The sequence below is a fragment of the Phoxinus phoxinus genome (assembly GCF_949152265.1).
Source record: "Phoxinus phoxinus genome assembly, chromosome: 22".
Lineage (NCBI taxonomy): Eukaryota > Metazoa > Chordata > Actinopteri > Cypriniformes > Leuciscidae > Phoxinus > Phoxinus phoxinus.
In genome coordinates, this window is record NC_136897.1 from 26,273,796 (window position 1) to 26,289,462 (window position 15,667).

The 15,667-nt window shown below is 38.2% G+C and overlaps 1 protein-coding gene across 2 annotated transcripts in view; it reads right to left on the reverse strand.

Moving 5' to 3' along the window:
- The window catches only part of trim62.1 (tripartite motif containing 62, tandem duplicate 1), a 41,989-nt gene extending 28,863 nt beyond the window's left edge, over positions 1 to 13,126 (reverse strand). For both annotated transcript variants that reach the window (XM_079598599.1, XM_079598598.1), the window contains exons 1-2: positions 12,979 to 13,126; positions 11,226 to 11,761 (exon numbers count right to left, since the gene is read on the reverse strand). In XM_079598599.1, coding sequence (XP_079454725.1) covers positions 11,226 to 11,633 — 408 coding nt within the window. In that variant the 5' untranslated portion in view covers positions 11,634 to 11,761; positions 12,979 to 13,126. The remainder of the gene's footprint in view (positions 1 to 11,225; positions 11,762 to 12,978) is intronic.
- Positions 13,127 to 15,667: the final 2,541 nt, after the last annotated feature.

The following is a 15,667-nucleotide window of genomic DNA, read 5'->3' on the forward strand; positions in this document are numbered from 1 at the left end:
TAGTTTTTTGTAAGCACCCGTCCTCATGAACCAATCCCATATCTGAGGATCAGCATAAGAACGTGTTTAAAGACTTCAAAAGGTTTAGAGGTTTAGTAGACCACTTTCACTTCCTCTCTCAGATGACATACAAATCCGCTTCGTTCAGGAAGTGAATCTCCAAACCAATCCAATTCCACTGCAAACAAAGACATTTCCTGAGCTGCTAAACCATGTGACGGTTACAGTGAACGTGAAGCTCAAATAAAAGCATCCACTTGAGTTTAAAACATTCAATCATTTATAAATCTAATTAGCACACAAATATGCAGTCATTTAAGATGGTGCAATGCAGAAAGAAGGTAAAGCTACTGTAGTATGGGACTATCTTTAAAAATGTGTTTCTAAAAGAAACTGATATTATTCATAAAACACATTAGTAGTCAAATGTATCAATATCCAATCATTTTATTATACCACAGTAAATTCAATGGTAAAAGTCAAATATTAGCTAAAAGTTATGTCACATCATTCCTATATTATGGGTTTGGAATGATATGAGGATTGAGGAATTATCAGAATGTTATTTTTTTTTAGGTTAGTTTTACTTCAATAGAGGCCCATTGTGTTTATATCCAATAATACAGGCAAAGATGTAACTAACCCCAGCTTGTTCTCCGTTCAAGGTTGCATCAGGTCACAATCTCTCCTACTGTCGTCATGCAAAGCAGTCAGCATGAGAGAATGTTACGCTGTATGCTTTGTCACTGTGTATTAGCCGTCCGACAAACATGTAAAGCCTGTAATGTGTCTAATGCAACATGACCGTTCTGCCGTTCGCTATGGCTGTGATTCTGTGTGAAGACTGTGAACGTGACAAATCCTCACCGACCACCCGCTGCCTTTTCATTTGTTAGCATACCTGAGGGGAAATAAATCACTTGGTAACCATCTCAGAAACCTCTAAAAAAAAAAAAAAAGTATCTTACCAACTAAAAAACAGCTGGTATTTCTCAAAAGGAAGTCGTGAGATGCGAGTGAAGGAGAGAGAAAATTGTGATGAAACAGTTCAAAGAGAAAAAGAGCCAAGGTATTGAAGTTGATCACAGGTTATCTTAAAACTGTAAGACAGCAAGGGACGAAAAACAAACAAAAAAGATCTTAAAGATGGGTGATATAGCTAGAATTAGTTTTTTTACAGTATATTTTTCAGCCGTTTGGTGAATAACGTTAAACATCTCGATATTTAAGTGTCATTCAAATATAACTTCAAATGAACAGCCATTGCTGTCAAACTAACACAAAATGTTTAGCCTAATGCAAGTAGTCATGTTTTTCATACTGATTTTCACCAAATGAACAAGAAATTATATTTAAAATCTACTTATAACGAACCTTACTATTGACCAACAGACTATAGGCTATATATTGACAACAAAATGGTGAACATACATGATGGTGAATGTTCAATATATGATCTAGCCCTTCCAGCACTCAACTTAGGTATGACAACGATGTGAGTTTTGGCCTCTTTTTTTGTACAGGCATGTAGAAATTGTCCAGATTATCAGAAATTCCTGAATTTAGTGCATGTTGACAGCATATCGTTTTGATCACAAACAAAACTCTACCCAAACTGCCTCAAGCTGATGTTTCAAGCTGATCTCCATAAGATGACTCACTATTACTCCTTTTAGATTCATTCGCTTGCTAGCACCACGCACACACCTACAAAACACACATTGTATCAAGTGAAAAGGACCTTGGGGTTATAGAAGACAAAGAACAAACAGACCTGCCATAGGCATCTCAAATTAACCCACCCCCAACTCTAGGGTTCACTTATTAGGGCCTCAGCAACAAGTAAAAGCCATTTCTGTGAGGCAGTCAGCTCCCTTACAACATTTTCAACCCACACATCTTCAAAGCTTAGATCCAAATTAAAGACTAGATCCTCCGTTGCAGAAAAAAGAAAATGAAGCATTCAAAAAGCTATTCTTTAGGGCCACATATGACCATTCAGATTAAAAATATTTACTTAAATTTTATTTATCTATTTTTGAAGCAGAGTGTATTAACTAATACTCTTGGTAGTGGCAAGCATCATAAAATTTCACAAAATATTTAAAAACACAAAAAAATTGTCTTATTGTGGAAACCTGCAGATTTGTGCATGGGAATTCAAACACTGTGTGGTTAATTATCTCAATTTTTTCAATTCATGTTATGAATTAGACCAGCTACCGTATATATATATATATATATATATATATATATATATATATATATATATATCTGCATGATGTCTGCATGAGGATAACAGGAAGAGACATGGATATGTGACATAACAACAGTGTTTCCTACAGAATACTGTTTTCATTATAGCGGTGCAGGAAACACGGCATTACCATCCGCAAAGCAATGTTTTGTACAGAGCAAAGTGCCTCTACAGAATTTAATCCACTATAGCCTCACCTCAAGCGGATCATTTAGAAGACTTTACAGCAAAAATAACTATTATTTTGCACTGAAGTATTTATGCAATTTAGAACCAGTTACCTTGATACTTAGTTTTGAATTCACCAAATCAGTGTACGGGGACACATTGACATTATTGATCAAAAGTGACAGTAAAGACATTAATAATGCTACAAATGTCTCTACTACCAATTAAATCCTGTTATTTTGAACTTTAAATTCATCAGAGAATCATGAAAAAAATATTTTTACAGTACACAACAACAACAAAATGTAAGCAGCAAAACTGCTTTCACCATTGATAAGAAATGTTTCTTGAGCAGAAAATCTGCATATCAGGATAATTTCTGAAGAATCATGTGACACTGAAGAGTGAAGACTGGATTAATGATACTGAAAATTTTAATAATATTTCACAATATTACTGTTTTTACCAACCCCAAACTTTGAGGCAGTAGTGTAAGAAATACACCACAGATTAAATCGAAACATTTGCAAAGGTCAAAACTCCTGTTTAATAATCGGTTTACAGGGAAACTGCACAAAAACAGACGAGAGCACGCAAGTGCTGGCGATTGTTGACGGCCCGCATCAAGGACATTAAGAAAAGCCTTGTCCCTCAGGGCTAAGAGTGCATTAGTTTGCAGTGAAATCCCACTTTCCCCGGAAGCAAACACTAGAGCTCTAAACAAATCCATTCCTATCCTCTACATTAAAACACACAGAGCATGTTGAAGAGGGTGCACGGCACGGCTACATGCCGCTGGGCTGGTCGATGCTCAAGTGCATTAGGAACGTAACATTATCACCTGGGAGGAAACCGAAAGGACGGAGAAGAGTGGCATGAGCAAAGTAAACGTCCATCAACAGATGCTGTTGCGCTGTCTGATAGGTCAAAGGGGCGAGACATGCGAAGTTAAGTAGATTACACAAACATTCAGCGGCAAGCATATACTGCGACAGGCAAAATCCAAATCTCACAGCGTTGTGTGGCCCAGCCGAGAGAGCCGACATATGTTTATCGCTCGACACGAGCTTGCCGGGCAGCTGGAAAAACCGCTCCAATTAGACCTGCCTGCAACAGAATCCTTGATTACGCACTTTGTGAAAAGCTCACTGGCACAACAACATCACGTAAGCAGCATTAATAAGTCTGTTGAGACTGCATGGACTACAAATGAGAGGAGAACAAGGATGGGGATCATAAACAATTTAACGTAGCCGTTCCAGTTATTTAATGATGCCATTAATATTTATGTTAGTACTACTTTTTTATTGAGTATACACAACAATGATTGAAACATTTGTTCATGAGTCCGCCTGCACGGGTCACACTTCATGACACTGCCTGCTACAAACAAGCTCATTTGCAATAGTTATGTTTTGCAAAAGATGTCTAATTATTATCTTTTTCAGTTAATCTATCTTAACTTCACTTAAGTACCCGAGTCTGCATAAAAAGGGTGGTCTGGGGTACGGTTCATGTGAACTCTGGTACGGTTCACTCCACTGCTGATATGAACGCAGTCATACTAAATTGCGTAAAATAAATTAACTGCTATAGTGGAAGTGGAACATGTTTCCTGATCAGCAATGATTGTTCCGTCAAAAGTACCGACTTCGGTACCAAGTCGGTACTGAAATTTAAAAAATGTGACGCTTTGAGCGCCGTTGAGCGGAATCGTTAACACCTCGGAATGGCCGGCCATTGTCACGTGCTCATCAAATATGTCTGTGATTGGCTACAATGATCAGCTCTTCAAAAACATGTTGTAAATATACATCAATAACGCTCTTCAGCGAGCGATTACACAGATACACACGGGAGCGTTTGAAAGCAGGCGTCTATCAGCGGATCGATCCACTGGCGCTGATAGACGCCTGCTTTTGCTTTCAAAACACTTTCAAACACTTCCGTGTGCTCTCAAACACTCCCGTGCGTTGATCATTGTAGCCAATCACAGACATATCCGATGAGCTCCTGAACACAATGGCCAATCAGAGGTGTTTATGATTACGCTCAACATCGCTCAAAGCGTCACATTTTTTTAATTTCAGTACCGACTTCAGTTTTTATATCAGCAGTGGAGTGAACCGTACTAGAGTTCACATGAACCGTACCCCAGCCCACTCTTTTTATGCAGACTCGGGTACTTAAGTGAAGTTAAGATAGATTATCTGAAAAAGATAATAATTAGACAACTTTTGCAGAACCTAACTATTGCAAAGGAGCTTGTTTGTAGCAGGCAGTGTCATGAAGTGTGACCCGTGCAGGCTGACTCATGAACAAATGTTTCAATCATTGTGTATTCAATCACGGTTCGTGGGTGCGCACCCAAGTTCAGAAAACAACATTCACATCATCCAAACAAACCGAACTCAATCGAACCCAGATGAAACTTGAAAGCATTAATTTCAACATTAACTATATATTTTAGTTTTATTAACTAACATTAACAATGCATTAAAGATAGGGTAGGCAATTTTTTTCATAACCACTTTTTGTTATAATGGTTGAAACTCTCTTCACATCCTGATAGCAATGAATAACAAAAGTGGTCTAAATATGAAAAAAAAGTACATATATTTTGTGGAAGTCTCAGGAACAAGAAATGTTCTTCCACTCATTGCATTCGATCTGATCATCAATCACACATCATCAGCGCGTTGCATGAGGCGATGAAGAGTTGAAGACACACAGTCACGGGGCGCCGTAAACAAACTACAGCAGGCTTTTACAGTTCCTCCTCCTGTACCAAAACAATGAGTTCATGCTGCGTTCACGCCATGTCGTAACCGTAATTACGAGACGGCAACCCGTGATGTTCTAACCGAAGCAGTTCATGTCCTCAGATTCTGATTTTTGCATTTCTGTGTCAACACTATCAACGCCGAAATTAATCTGCAGAAGTCAAGTCAGACCTTTACTACGTTCAATATCATTCCAATTCCAATTATTCCAGTGGAAAAACAAAGTTAATGTCCAATGAGAAGCAGCATTGTGTAAAAATTGAATGACATAAAACGAGAAACCTGCATGGTCATACCGCCTAGATAACGGTTAAATGGTAAATAGACTGCATTTATATAGCGCTTTCACAGACCCAATGGCCACCAAAGCGCTTTACATATTGCCTCACATTCACCCATTCATACACAGACGGCTTCCTTATCTGGCACGGGTCTGGCGAGCTGATGGAACAGGAACACCCGCACAGAATTTGTTGTTCCCTTCCCAGCAGCCTCTACTCAATCTCTGGCTGAAACAGAGGTGTCTGAACTCGAAAGGTGTCATTACAACAGGAGAGATGGGGCATGAGTAAGAGCAACAACAACAAAACTGTGCAAAAGATAGGCCAAGGCTATGAGAGAGAGGGCGACTGATGAAGTATGAGAAAAGAGACAGCGTTAAAGAGACACAACTACAGGAACAAGGGGATGAGAACAAGAAAATATCTATACATATCGTCATACAATGTAATAATGATGTAATTAGCCAAAGTAATCAGCCAATGGCAATATTGTGCTCTAAAAGAGACTACATTATCATCAAAAGTTCCTGTCCTCCCAGTGCGGACATATGCAGACAGTCGGCTATTTATTCAATCTAATAAAAGCACTGAACAGTGGCACTTCAAATAAAAAATGACCCCTTGAGTCTGTTTCAGTACAATAAGCTTTCTATATTCTCACAGGCTCAGTATAAGTAGAGAGATGAATCGCCGACTTAGTCAGTCATTTGTTGATTGAGGTTCAGAGCTGTGCCGGCCGCCCGTGTATGATTTTCTTTAAACCGGAAATCTACTACTTCACTAGTTCACTAAAATTAGTGTTGTATAAAACCAGAGACATCTGGAAGCCGGAAACAGCAGACTATAAACAACAACAAAGATACATGAGCTTAAAAGGCATTATATTTTCACAGAAGCTCATAAGAGCAAAAGGAAAAAAGAGCGTATTGAAAAAAATTAAAGAAAAATAAGTCCAAAAACATACAAGGCCAGATTTAAAAAAAAAAGTGATGTTTACTTTTTTGTGTAATCTGATATATTGTTAGTATAGTGTGAATTATTTCTGTAAAATATACCAAATTCCATCAATTTCCCAAACCAATGACTAACTTGCACAATCAACACTACTAGTCAATGTCTATCAAACACTATTGACCACTGCTTATGAGTACATTAAATCAACATGCATAATTTAGCACAAAGCAAATGTTATCAAATAAAATGCTGTTTCTGAAAGAAATAAGCTTTACAACTACAAACTAAATAAACCTTACAAGGCCTTTATTGGTTCACATGTACTGCCACATCTTATGAATCCCCATCATCCAACACATTACCTCATTCAGCCAAAGGGCTTTGTTGAGGATAAACAGTTTCGTTTGCACCCAAGAGCTGCCCAGGAATTCCCCAGCAATTTTCTCTTTGTTGTGTTAAAAAAGTAAACTGCTGAAAAACATGTGTATAAAGTATTAGCATTAGCCAGTGTGCAGTTTCTCATTGTTCAGGACGTATGTATTGTTCAGTGTGTATCTCTAAGCCGTTTTAAAGGGCTGAAGAGAAGATGATTCTTGTATTTGTCCCAAAAGACATGGAACGGAATAAAGTCTGTCCCTCGAGAGCGTCTCTAAAGAGACCGCTGCTAATTGTCTGACAACTGCAGCATGTTGCTCCTATTAATTCCCCAACAGCAGTTAAGAAGTGTTTCACCCTTCTATAGCGCTGACTGCAGAGTTAAAGGACTCTGATGTAGAGGTCCAATTGACCCTTCGCTAAGCCCCGCCCTCCTTAGTTACTGTTGCTACGCCTGACAAGCTTTCGTGCCTGGCACGTCTATTACAGTGTGTATACACCGGTGTCAGACATTCCCAAGGAGATAATTAGTATTTTTTGGCAAACAGGTGAAATATCTGAGAGAGCAAGACAAAAAGGACTGCACTATGCATTCAAGGGATATATCCCCGACATAATATGCAACCGATTAGAGAATAATTTCATAAAAATTTAAGCTAAAGCCTATAGTCCCAGCGCAAGCAGCAGCCACCACACACGCTGACCATTCAAATGGGAAACACACAAATTGAGGAACAGCTGTTCATGCACAGCAGGGAAAGTGAAATGTGAAAATCTAATAATTATAAATCAAACAGCTTATTGTTTTGAATAACACTAACACTTGGAGAGCCGCGATCGGATTGGGTCAGGGGTAGTAGGCCGTCGATTAAAGGTATAGCGGAGGATTTTCTTTTTCCGGGTGGGTAGCCTATACTATTGGTCCACCTAAGTGGCAATCATTCTGGTGATATGTTTACGTAAGGCCGTTCACATGCTGGCGTGCACTATTTTTTTTTAAATGGAGAGGGCGGGTCTTTTTTAAAATTAGGAAAGATCCTCCGCTATACCTTTAACAAAATGCTGAAATATATTTTAAAGTATGTCAGTGAGCCTCCGTCTTGCCTTTAATCGTCTTATTTTACGTTCAGATATATGCATTATAAACAAAGAATCGTCATTATTTCCAAGCAATATGTGTTTTTGTTAATCCTGTGGACATTTAGTTGTGAATGGGGCGTCCCACACTGCTTGATCCACGCCCGGCATTTCTCCCCTCGGCTTTTAGGTTTCGGGAAGGGAAAAAATTCAACCCCACCGTCCAAAACTTTTAGGATACCGGGTATCAGATTTGCACAATCCATACACACAACTCTTCAGCATGTTTCCCTCGCTCGAAAGCTTGCCAGACCTCCTGCGTCTAGTTACGGTTGCTAAGCCACGATTGGCCAGTGGCGGTTTTCGGGCGTGGCTTAGCGAAGTGTCAATTTGACCAAATATTATGCTATTATGATTCAAAAGATGCAAAAAAGCACATAGACTTAAAGAAGGTAAAACGTGCAAAAGTGATTTCGGCACGAATAAAATACACCATGTTATTTATAATGTCATCTCAACAAAGTTTTTCTATGCTCGTGTAAAAAACAATTCACTCAAACACTTCACTTGTCTTAATGACATCCGTGTAACTGCTGTTTTCTACACGTTTCTCAAGTACTTTCTCACTTCCAGACAAATAAACAATCCTATTCAGATAAGGCCAAGTTGCACTAAATGCAAGAGTCACTTTTAGCCACCTCTGATGCGTGTTATCAGACAATAGGAGTAGGTGCTGAATGACCAATATGTCAAACTACAGAGTCAGTTAAGATAAAGAGCCGGTCTATTTATGTCAGGCAACAGCCATGCAATAACTAACTTATTGCAATCCTTACTATTGCAAGTAACCATGCATTATTCCATGTATTAACAAAGAAAAAACGTAGAGGCTCACAGTAATGTGAATTAGGACCAGACCATATAAATGTTATAGATAAATGTAAATATCTAATTGTAATTCTAATCGTGCAAAAAAAAATAAACATTTGAAAGATTGAAATGTAAAAAAAAAAAATCACTCAATACAACAAAAAGCAAATATGCATCTTCACCGACAAATATTAACAGCCAGTCAATAAACTTAAATTCAGGCTAATAATTCATCATACAGACTAAAATGACCAAAAAATATTCTCAAGTAGAAAAAAGTAATGCATTGAGTAGATCTCCTTAATGAGGGGCACAGCTCACGATGCTTGTGCAATGAAATGAAATGTAATGAACTTGTCCAGCTCAACATGTACATCGGCACAGTACAACAAAGCACATGAATAACAAAAACTGACATCTTTGAACAAATATAATGCTAATAAGCTTCAGAGAGAAAAAAAACTCACTAAAAAATATAGGAAAGGTTTATAATGTGAGTTGACCTACTCTTTGCTGTCTTTTAAGGCATGGTACTTTTGAGAACAGGGTTTACAATATACATGTACTGTAGGCGATGTTCGGTTGTAAAGACCAGGAAGTATGGTGAATAAAGAGAACCTAACAAAGAGGCCTGCCTCAACCAAATAAGTCATATGATAAGCATTCGAGGCAAGAAACCTCAAACGACCTAAAACTAAAACTGAATCATTACTACAGTGGTACAGTGAGGAGGAAAAGTACATTTTCAAAAGCATTTCCAAGGCCGTAAAGTAAATAAATGGGACGTGCCTCATTAATATCTCACCAGAACAGCTGTTTGGATTAAACAAACAGATATTACTGGCTTCTATTCAAATGGCAATAACATATTTCTGCACTAATTTTCATTGGCATCTCAAAACAGAGATGGAGAAACTAAATATGCTCTGAACATCTACAGAACTGAACAGAAAAAGCAAACAATGTTTATACCGCTGGAATCTCGAGGTTTAGAACATGTTTATGAGACTCATGGACAAAAGACTTACTCACTGACCTACTGAAGAGCTACGACACTCTTAAAGGGATACTTCAGCATTAAGCATTAAGCTTTGTATCAGTAGAAACCTGTAGTATTTTCGAATTATCATGCTTCCCTCCCTCATGTCCCCCTGAGACGAGAGATTTATGTATTTTTTGTCTGGAAAAAAATCCTCCAAAGATGCAAAAATGGTAATTTTTTCGTGAGGATCTCACTCAGAGAATGTACAAATAGTGTCAGCCATCTTTTTTTTGGAAGCTAAGCTAACAGGCTCTTGTTCTGTGGAGAAAGCTGAGTAGTAGGGGTTACCATCCTCTTTTTGCCGTCGAGATCGTCCAAAATGTCCGGGATTCGGCTTATGCTTTCTGCAGTCGCCATTCATTGTTTACATGCACACCTTTTGTTTCAATCTAACTGAATTCATGCCGATCGGTGAATCTGAATGTAGTGTTTACATGAGCGCTAAACAAGTGATCGGTTGATGTGCGTTTTAGCATTGCTAAGAAAATCCTGAGAGATAGCCTACGAGACCGCCGTCTCACAGGTGCCGCTCATCAGTAATCACGCCACCGGCCTCGCGTCGTTCCTCATAATACGCCAATGGAAACAATAAGAGCTTTCATGGTGACATAATATGTCACTGGACCACAAAACCAGTCATAAGTAGCACTGGTATATTTGTGGCAATCGCCAACAAAACTTTTTTTCTTTTCTTTTTTATGCCAAAAATCATTAGGATATTAAAAGATTCCCGATTTTCAAATAGTTGTATCTCTGCCAAATATTGTCCTATCCTAACAAATACATCAATGGAAAGCTTATTTATTCAGCTTTCTGTTGTTGTATACATCTCAATTTAAAAAAATGTACCCATAAGACTGGTTTTGTGGTCCAGAGTCACATATATGACCTATGGCGTTTTTCCATTACCAGTACCAGCTCAACTCGACTCGCTTTTCGCTCCGTTTTCAATTGAGATAGTACCTCCACAATGGTACCTGGTCGTCATAGCGACGCCGCAGTAAACTGCCGTGACATAATCTTCTACCAACACACACACAGGACAATGGAGAAATCGAGTGTATGCTGTTTTACATAATATTAGTAATAAGTATATCACGCAATCTCTGGCCAAACTATTTAAAAATGGCGGGGTTATTCAGGATACTCCGTCTGGAGCGTACAATGATGACTCTCTCTGACCAATCAGCAGTCTGCCGTGTTTTCACGTCACATTTTAGTATCGCCTCAGCTCGCTCAGAACCTCGCCGGAGGTGATACGGAAAAAAGTATCTGGAAGTAGGTACAGGTACAACTTTTACACAGTGGAAAACCAAACAAAGGCGAGTCGAGTCGAGGCGAGCTGGTACAGTGTAGTGGAAAAGCGCTGCTAGAGGAGAATAAGGGCTCGTAAAAAGAAAAACCCAAATAAAACAGACCTGTATTTCCTCATAGGCCTCGTCGACGGTGGTGACTTGGTGCTGTTCGTGTAAGGCGGGCTCATCACAGAAGAAGCACACCAAGCTCTTGTCACTCAAGCAGAAGAGCTTGACCTTTTCATGGTCCTTGCATGGGTACGAGTTCCTCTGGGCGTTGAGGATGGCGTCCAGGGGGAAAGCGGCGTACCTCTCCACGATGTTGGAGAGCTTGAGGCTCGGGGACAAAAGGGGATCCGTGAAGGTCCTCCTGCACTCCGGGCAGTCTCGTGTGCTGTGACGCTCCTGTCTGCTCCAGTGCTCAGTGATGCACTTCCGACAGAAGTAGTGCTCGCAGCCGAAACTGACTGGGTCTTGATAAATGCTCAGACAAATGGAACACAAGAGCTCGTCCTTCAGACAGCAAGCCATTTGAATCTATGGAGGGGTCGGTCATGCACTGTGCAGGTAGCAGGACGCACAAACCCTGAGTCTATAAACCAGATGGGCTTCCTAAATGAGTCTTGAAAATGTTCCTCTACTGAATTAGATTAAATGTTCTAGAAAGGAAAGGAAAAGAAGAGAATAAGCAAGACATTTAAAAGGATTCTGCAACAGGTACACTAAATTTAACATTAGACTCTCGGATGACCAGGTATAAATGCTTCAGACGCTAAATTATCATGCATTGATGAGCGAATGCAAGATAAATCTTCTACTGACTGAAAGCAGACCAGAAAATGTTGATATTCCTTAATTAAAAGAGACTCGCCTGAAAATCTGATTATTTACTGCCCTCATTCTGCAGGATTCAATAGGACCTTATCAAGCCCATTAAAAATATAATTACATTTTCACTTAAGAATCGGAAACGATATTCCCAGGCTAATTAAAGACATTCATTTCTAAAAGTTCTTTCTTTCTTTCTTTTTGCAGACTGTCACTCAGTCACTATTCACTTTACCAGGATACAAAGGAATCTTGAATGGAGGCACAAACCTGCAGAAATGTAATAATAATAATAATAAAAGAACAAACTGAATAAAATTAAAATAAAGCAATAAATGACTTGACTTAGTCTTGTATTTTTTTTCCTTTATTATATTCTGTATTTGTTAACTTTATTTTACTATATATATTTTATTTAACTTTTTATTTTCCTATTATTACATTACACATTCATTATTTTTGCAGGTTTGGGATTCCATAATCTTGTCAAGTGCATTTAAAGAACAAATCTAATTATTGAAAAAAAATTGCATTTAAAACTCTAAAACTTTTCAAAATGACATTCCCTCGCTACTGGCTAATTAAAAACATTGAATTATAAAACAGGTACATTTATACAAACTGTCACTCAAGTCACCAAACACTATTTCAATAAGACCTTTTCAAATAAATGTAAAGAATGTAATATATAAACAACTGAAATGATCAAAATAAATCCCCAAATGGTAATGAAACACCTCGAGTCATACATAATGTCACACAGACTGAAGATAATTGGGATGTTATCAAGTCCATTCAAATCGGCGGTATATAAATCAGAAAGCTCCTGTACTGTACATCATGGCAATTTCACAAAAGTTATGAGCATCACTGTTTTGTTTAAAAAAAACAGCTTTTAAACAATTTCTCCTCTCTTTTTCCATTTTTTCTTCTTGTTGTTTATCAAAGCCGGCTGCTAAATAATTAGCCAGCTAGCAGGATGTGTAAACAGGTTTTCCATGTATTCAATCCTATGAAAAAAACTGACATTATCAGTTCATTCACTTACCCCAGACGGTCCTGACGCGTTATACACTAGAAACAACCGACTGTCACATAATTAGAAGAACGGCTCGTTGTTTTAATTAGACATTTTCGTCACGTCAGATCCTTCAAAGCTGAAGCGACCGACCGCACGCGCAGCTCTTCACAATCCCAAAGCTCTAAACTCGCTCCAGAGGCGCACAGCAACGGACCGAACCAACTCCACACAGGGGGAGACACACAAATAGACGACAGGCTAATACATCTCTCTCTGGACTTTTATTCGTGCTGTAAGGAAATTAAGAAACTTACATGCTTTTATTTTGTGTTTATCATCTAGGTTGGATTCGTGAAGTATATAGGACATTTTTACACGGATAAAGGGAGAATCCCTCCCGCTGCTGTGATGGTACAGCTCCGGCTTCCTCATCACAGGCATATGATAATATCAGGGTGATTGCTCGCACTCTGCTGGCGTGTATTTGTAGGTCGACACAAAACACAAATATGTTATTATACAATGAGTTCAACATAGTATTCAGTTATTTAAATTAAAGAAAGTTTGAAGTCAATCACAAAAAAAAAAAAAAAAGATTTCAAAGCAAATAATTTAGTTGATTGTTTTTATATGCAATTGTAAATTGTCATATAAATTGTTATAGACCTCAGTGCAACTTGGCAAAAGTGCATTACGATTTTACATAATGACAATAATCTCATGAAGCCTGTTCCAGGGTGATAAAAATAATATTGTATTTAAGAAGATAGAAGAAGATCGCTGCAATTAATGCAAAATTATTTATACATCATTGAAGTATTTGTCCTGCTTTACTAGCCTAATAAATAAGCAGGACAAATTCTTCAATGATGTATAAATAATTTTGCAATTTTCCCATGGAAAATATATTTTTAAATACATTTATATTGCACATAGATATATAAACAAGTCTTTAAGGCCCGTTCACAAAGACGATAACTAAAACTATAACAATAAAGATGCAGATCTAAAAAAAATAAAAAAAAATCTAAATATAAAAGAATAGCAGAGTTCACTCATAGACTATGACGATAAGAGAAACTATATCGTTGGAAGAATCAATTTTAGAACGATTTGTCCAGTGGATGACCGATATAAACAATGACAGCCAATCAGAATCAGTTCCGCTTTGAAGAGCTCGAGCATTTACAGACACAGTCATGTCATTATTTACTCACCCTCAAGGTGTTACAAACGTGTATGAGTTTCTTTCTTCTATTAAACACAATAGACGATATTTTGAAGAATATGGATAGGCTACCAGACATGGACCCCATATTTTTTCCATACAATATTCAAAATATATTTTCTACCTTTTTTTATATTGTTTGTGTGTGTGTGTGTGTGTGTGTGTGTGTGTGTGTGTGTGTGTGTGTGTGTGTGTGTGTGTGTGTGTGTGTGTGTGTGTGTGTGTGTGTGTGTGTGTGTGTGTGTGTGTGTGTGTGTGTGTGTGTGTGTGTGTGTGTGTGTGTGTGTGTGGTGCAAAACTACAGGTCAACTGCCTGACTAAATTATTGTCCTTATTATTGTAAAAGCTCTTTCCAAAGAATGCCAATGTAATTGTGTTTTCACCTTAACTCACGCACCCACATTTCCCGACACTGGCCTCACACATCTCACTTCAGACACTGACCTTTGACCAGCAGAAACCCTCTCGCTGAGTTATTCCGGTGCTCGTGGTTTGACTGTGCAAAGACACATTTAACAGCACTGACAACACTTACTGTATCATTAAAATAAATAAGGATGCTTTGCTCCTCACCTGTCCCCCATTTTACAGGAAGACTGAGAATTTATGAATCAGCAGTTTATGAGGTTGATAGACATCAATGCAAACCTTGTTTATAGTTTCGGTGTGAAAATCTGAGGTCCTGTGGTTTACATTCATTGCTGGCATCTCAGTTGCAGCGCAGACAGTATCTTCAGTGCAACACATGTTCATTATGAAAGCGTGCAACTATAGCCTACTATCAAAATTCATTCATAGCTTGCATTGCATTTAAGAAACGGCGTGCTGTTCATGGCTCGTCGGTTTGCTTCCCTGCCTCAAGTCGACGTCAGGATTTCCTGTCACAGAGTGCAGCGCAAACAAGCCATTTCCCACAAACAACTCTGTTGTCTGCTTGCTCATAATCATAATGCTGTGGTTTCACGACAGGGATGGATTAGAATGGAGAACACAGCATACTCAAATGACTCACCTTGAGCACCTATCGGCTTTCTGCAAACTGAGAACTGTAGAAAGCAAACTTTCGCACAATTTAATTTGTTCAACATTGACCATTACTGCATCACAGGGAAATCCTGTCTTTCTTTCTCTTTCTGAAACCATACACGATTTAATTTCCAATATCCCATTGCAATTGATCCTTTGAAAAGATGCACTAAGCTATCTGTGTAAAAATGGATTTACACAAAATAAATGTAGATTTAATTTAGATTCAAAATGTATCGACAGTGACATCTAAACAGATTTTTTTATCATGCATTACCTGGGAATTGAACCCATAATTCAAGGGTTGCAGTTGCTCTACTTCTTGGATTTTCATATTGCAAAACTGAAAGGCTGGGTCTGTGACCAGGGTAAAACAAGATGCATAAAAAAGACATTGAAAATAAAACAGAAATAAACAAAAAAAAATCGTTTTTAAATATAAGAAGTAAATTAATTAAAATG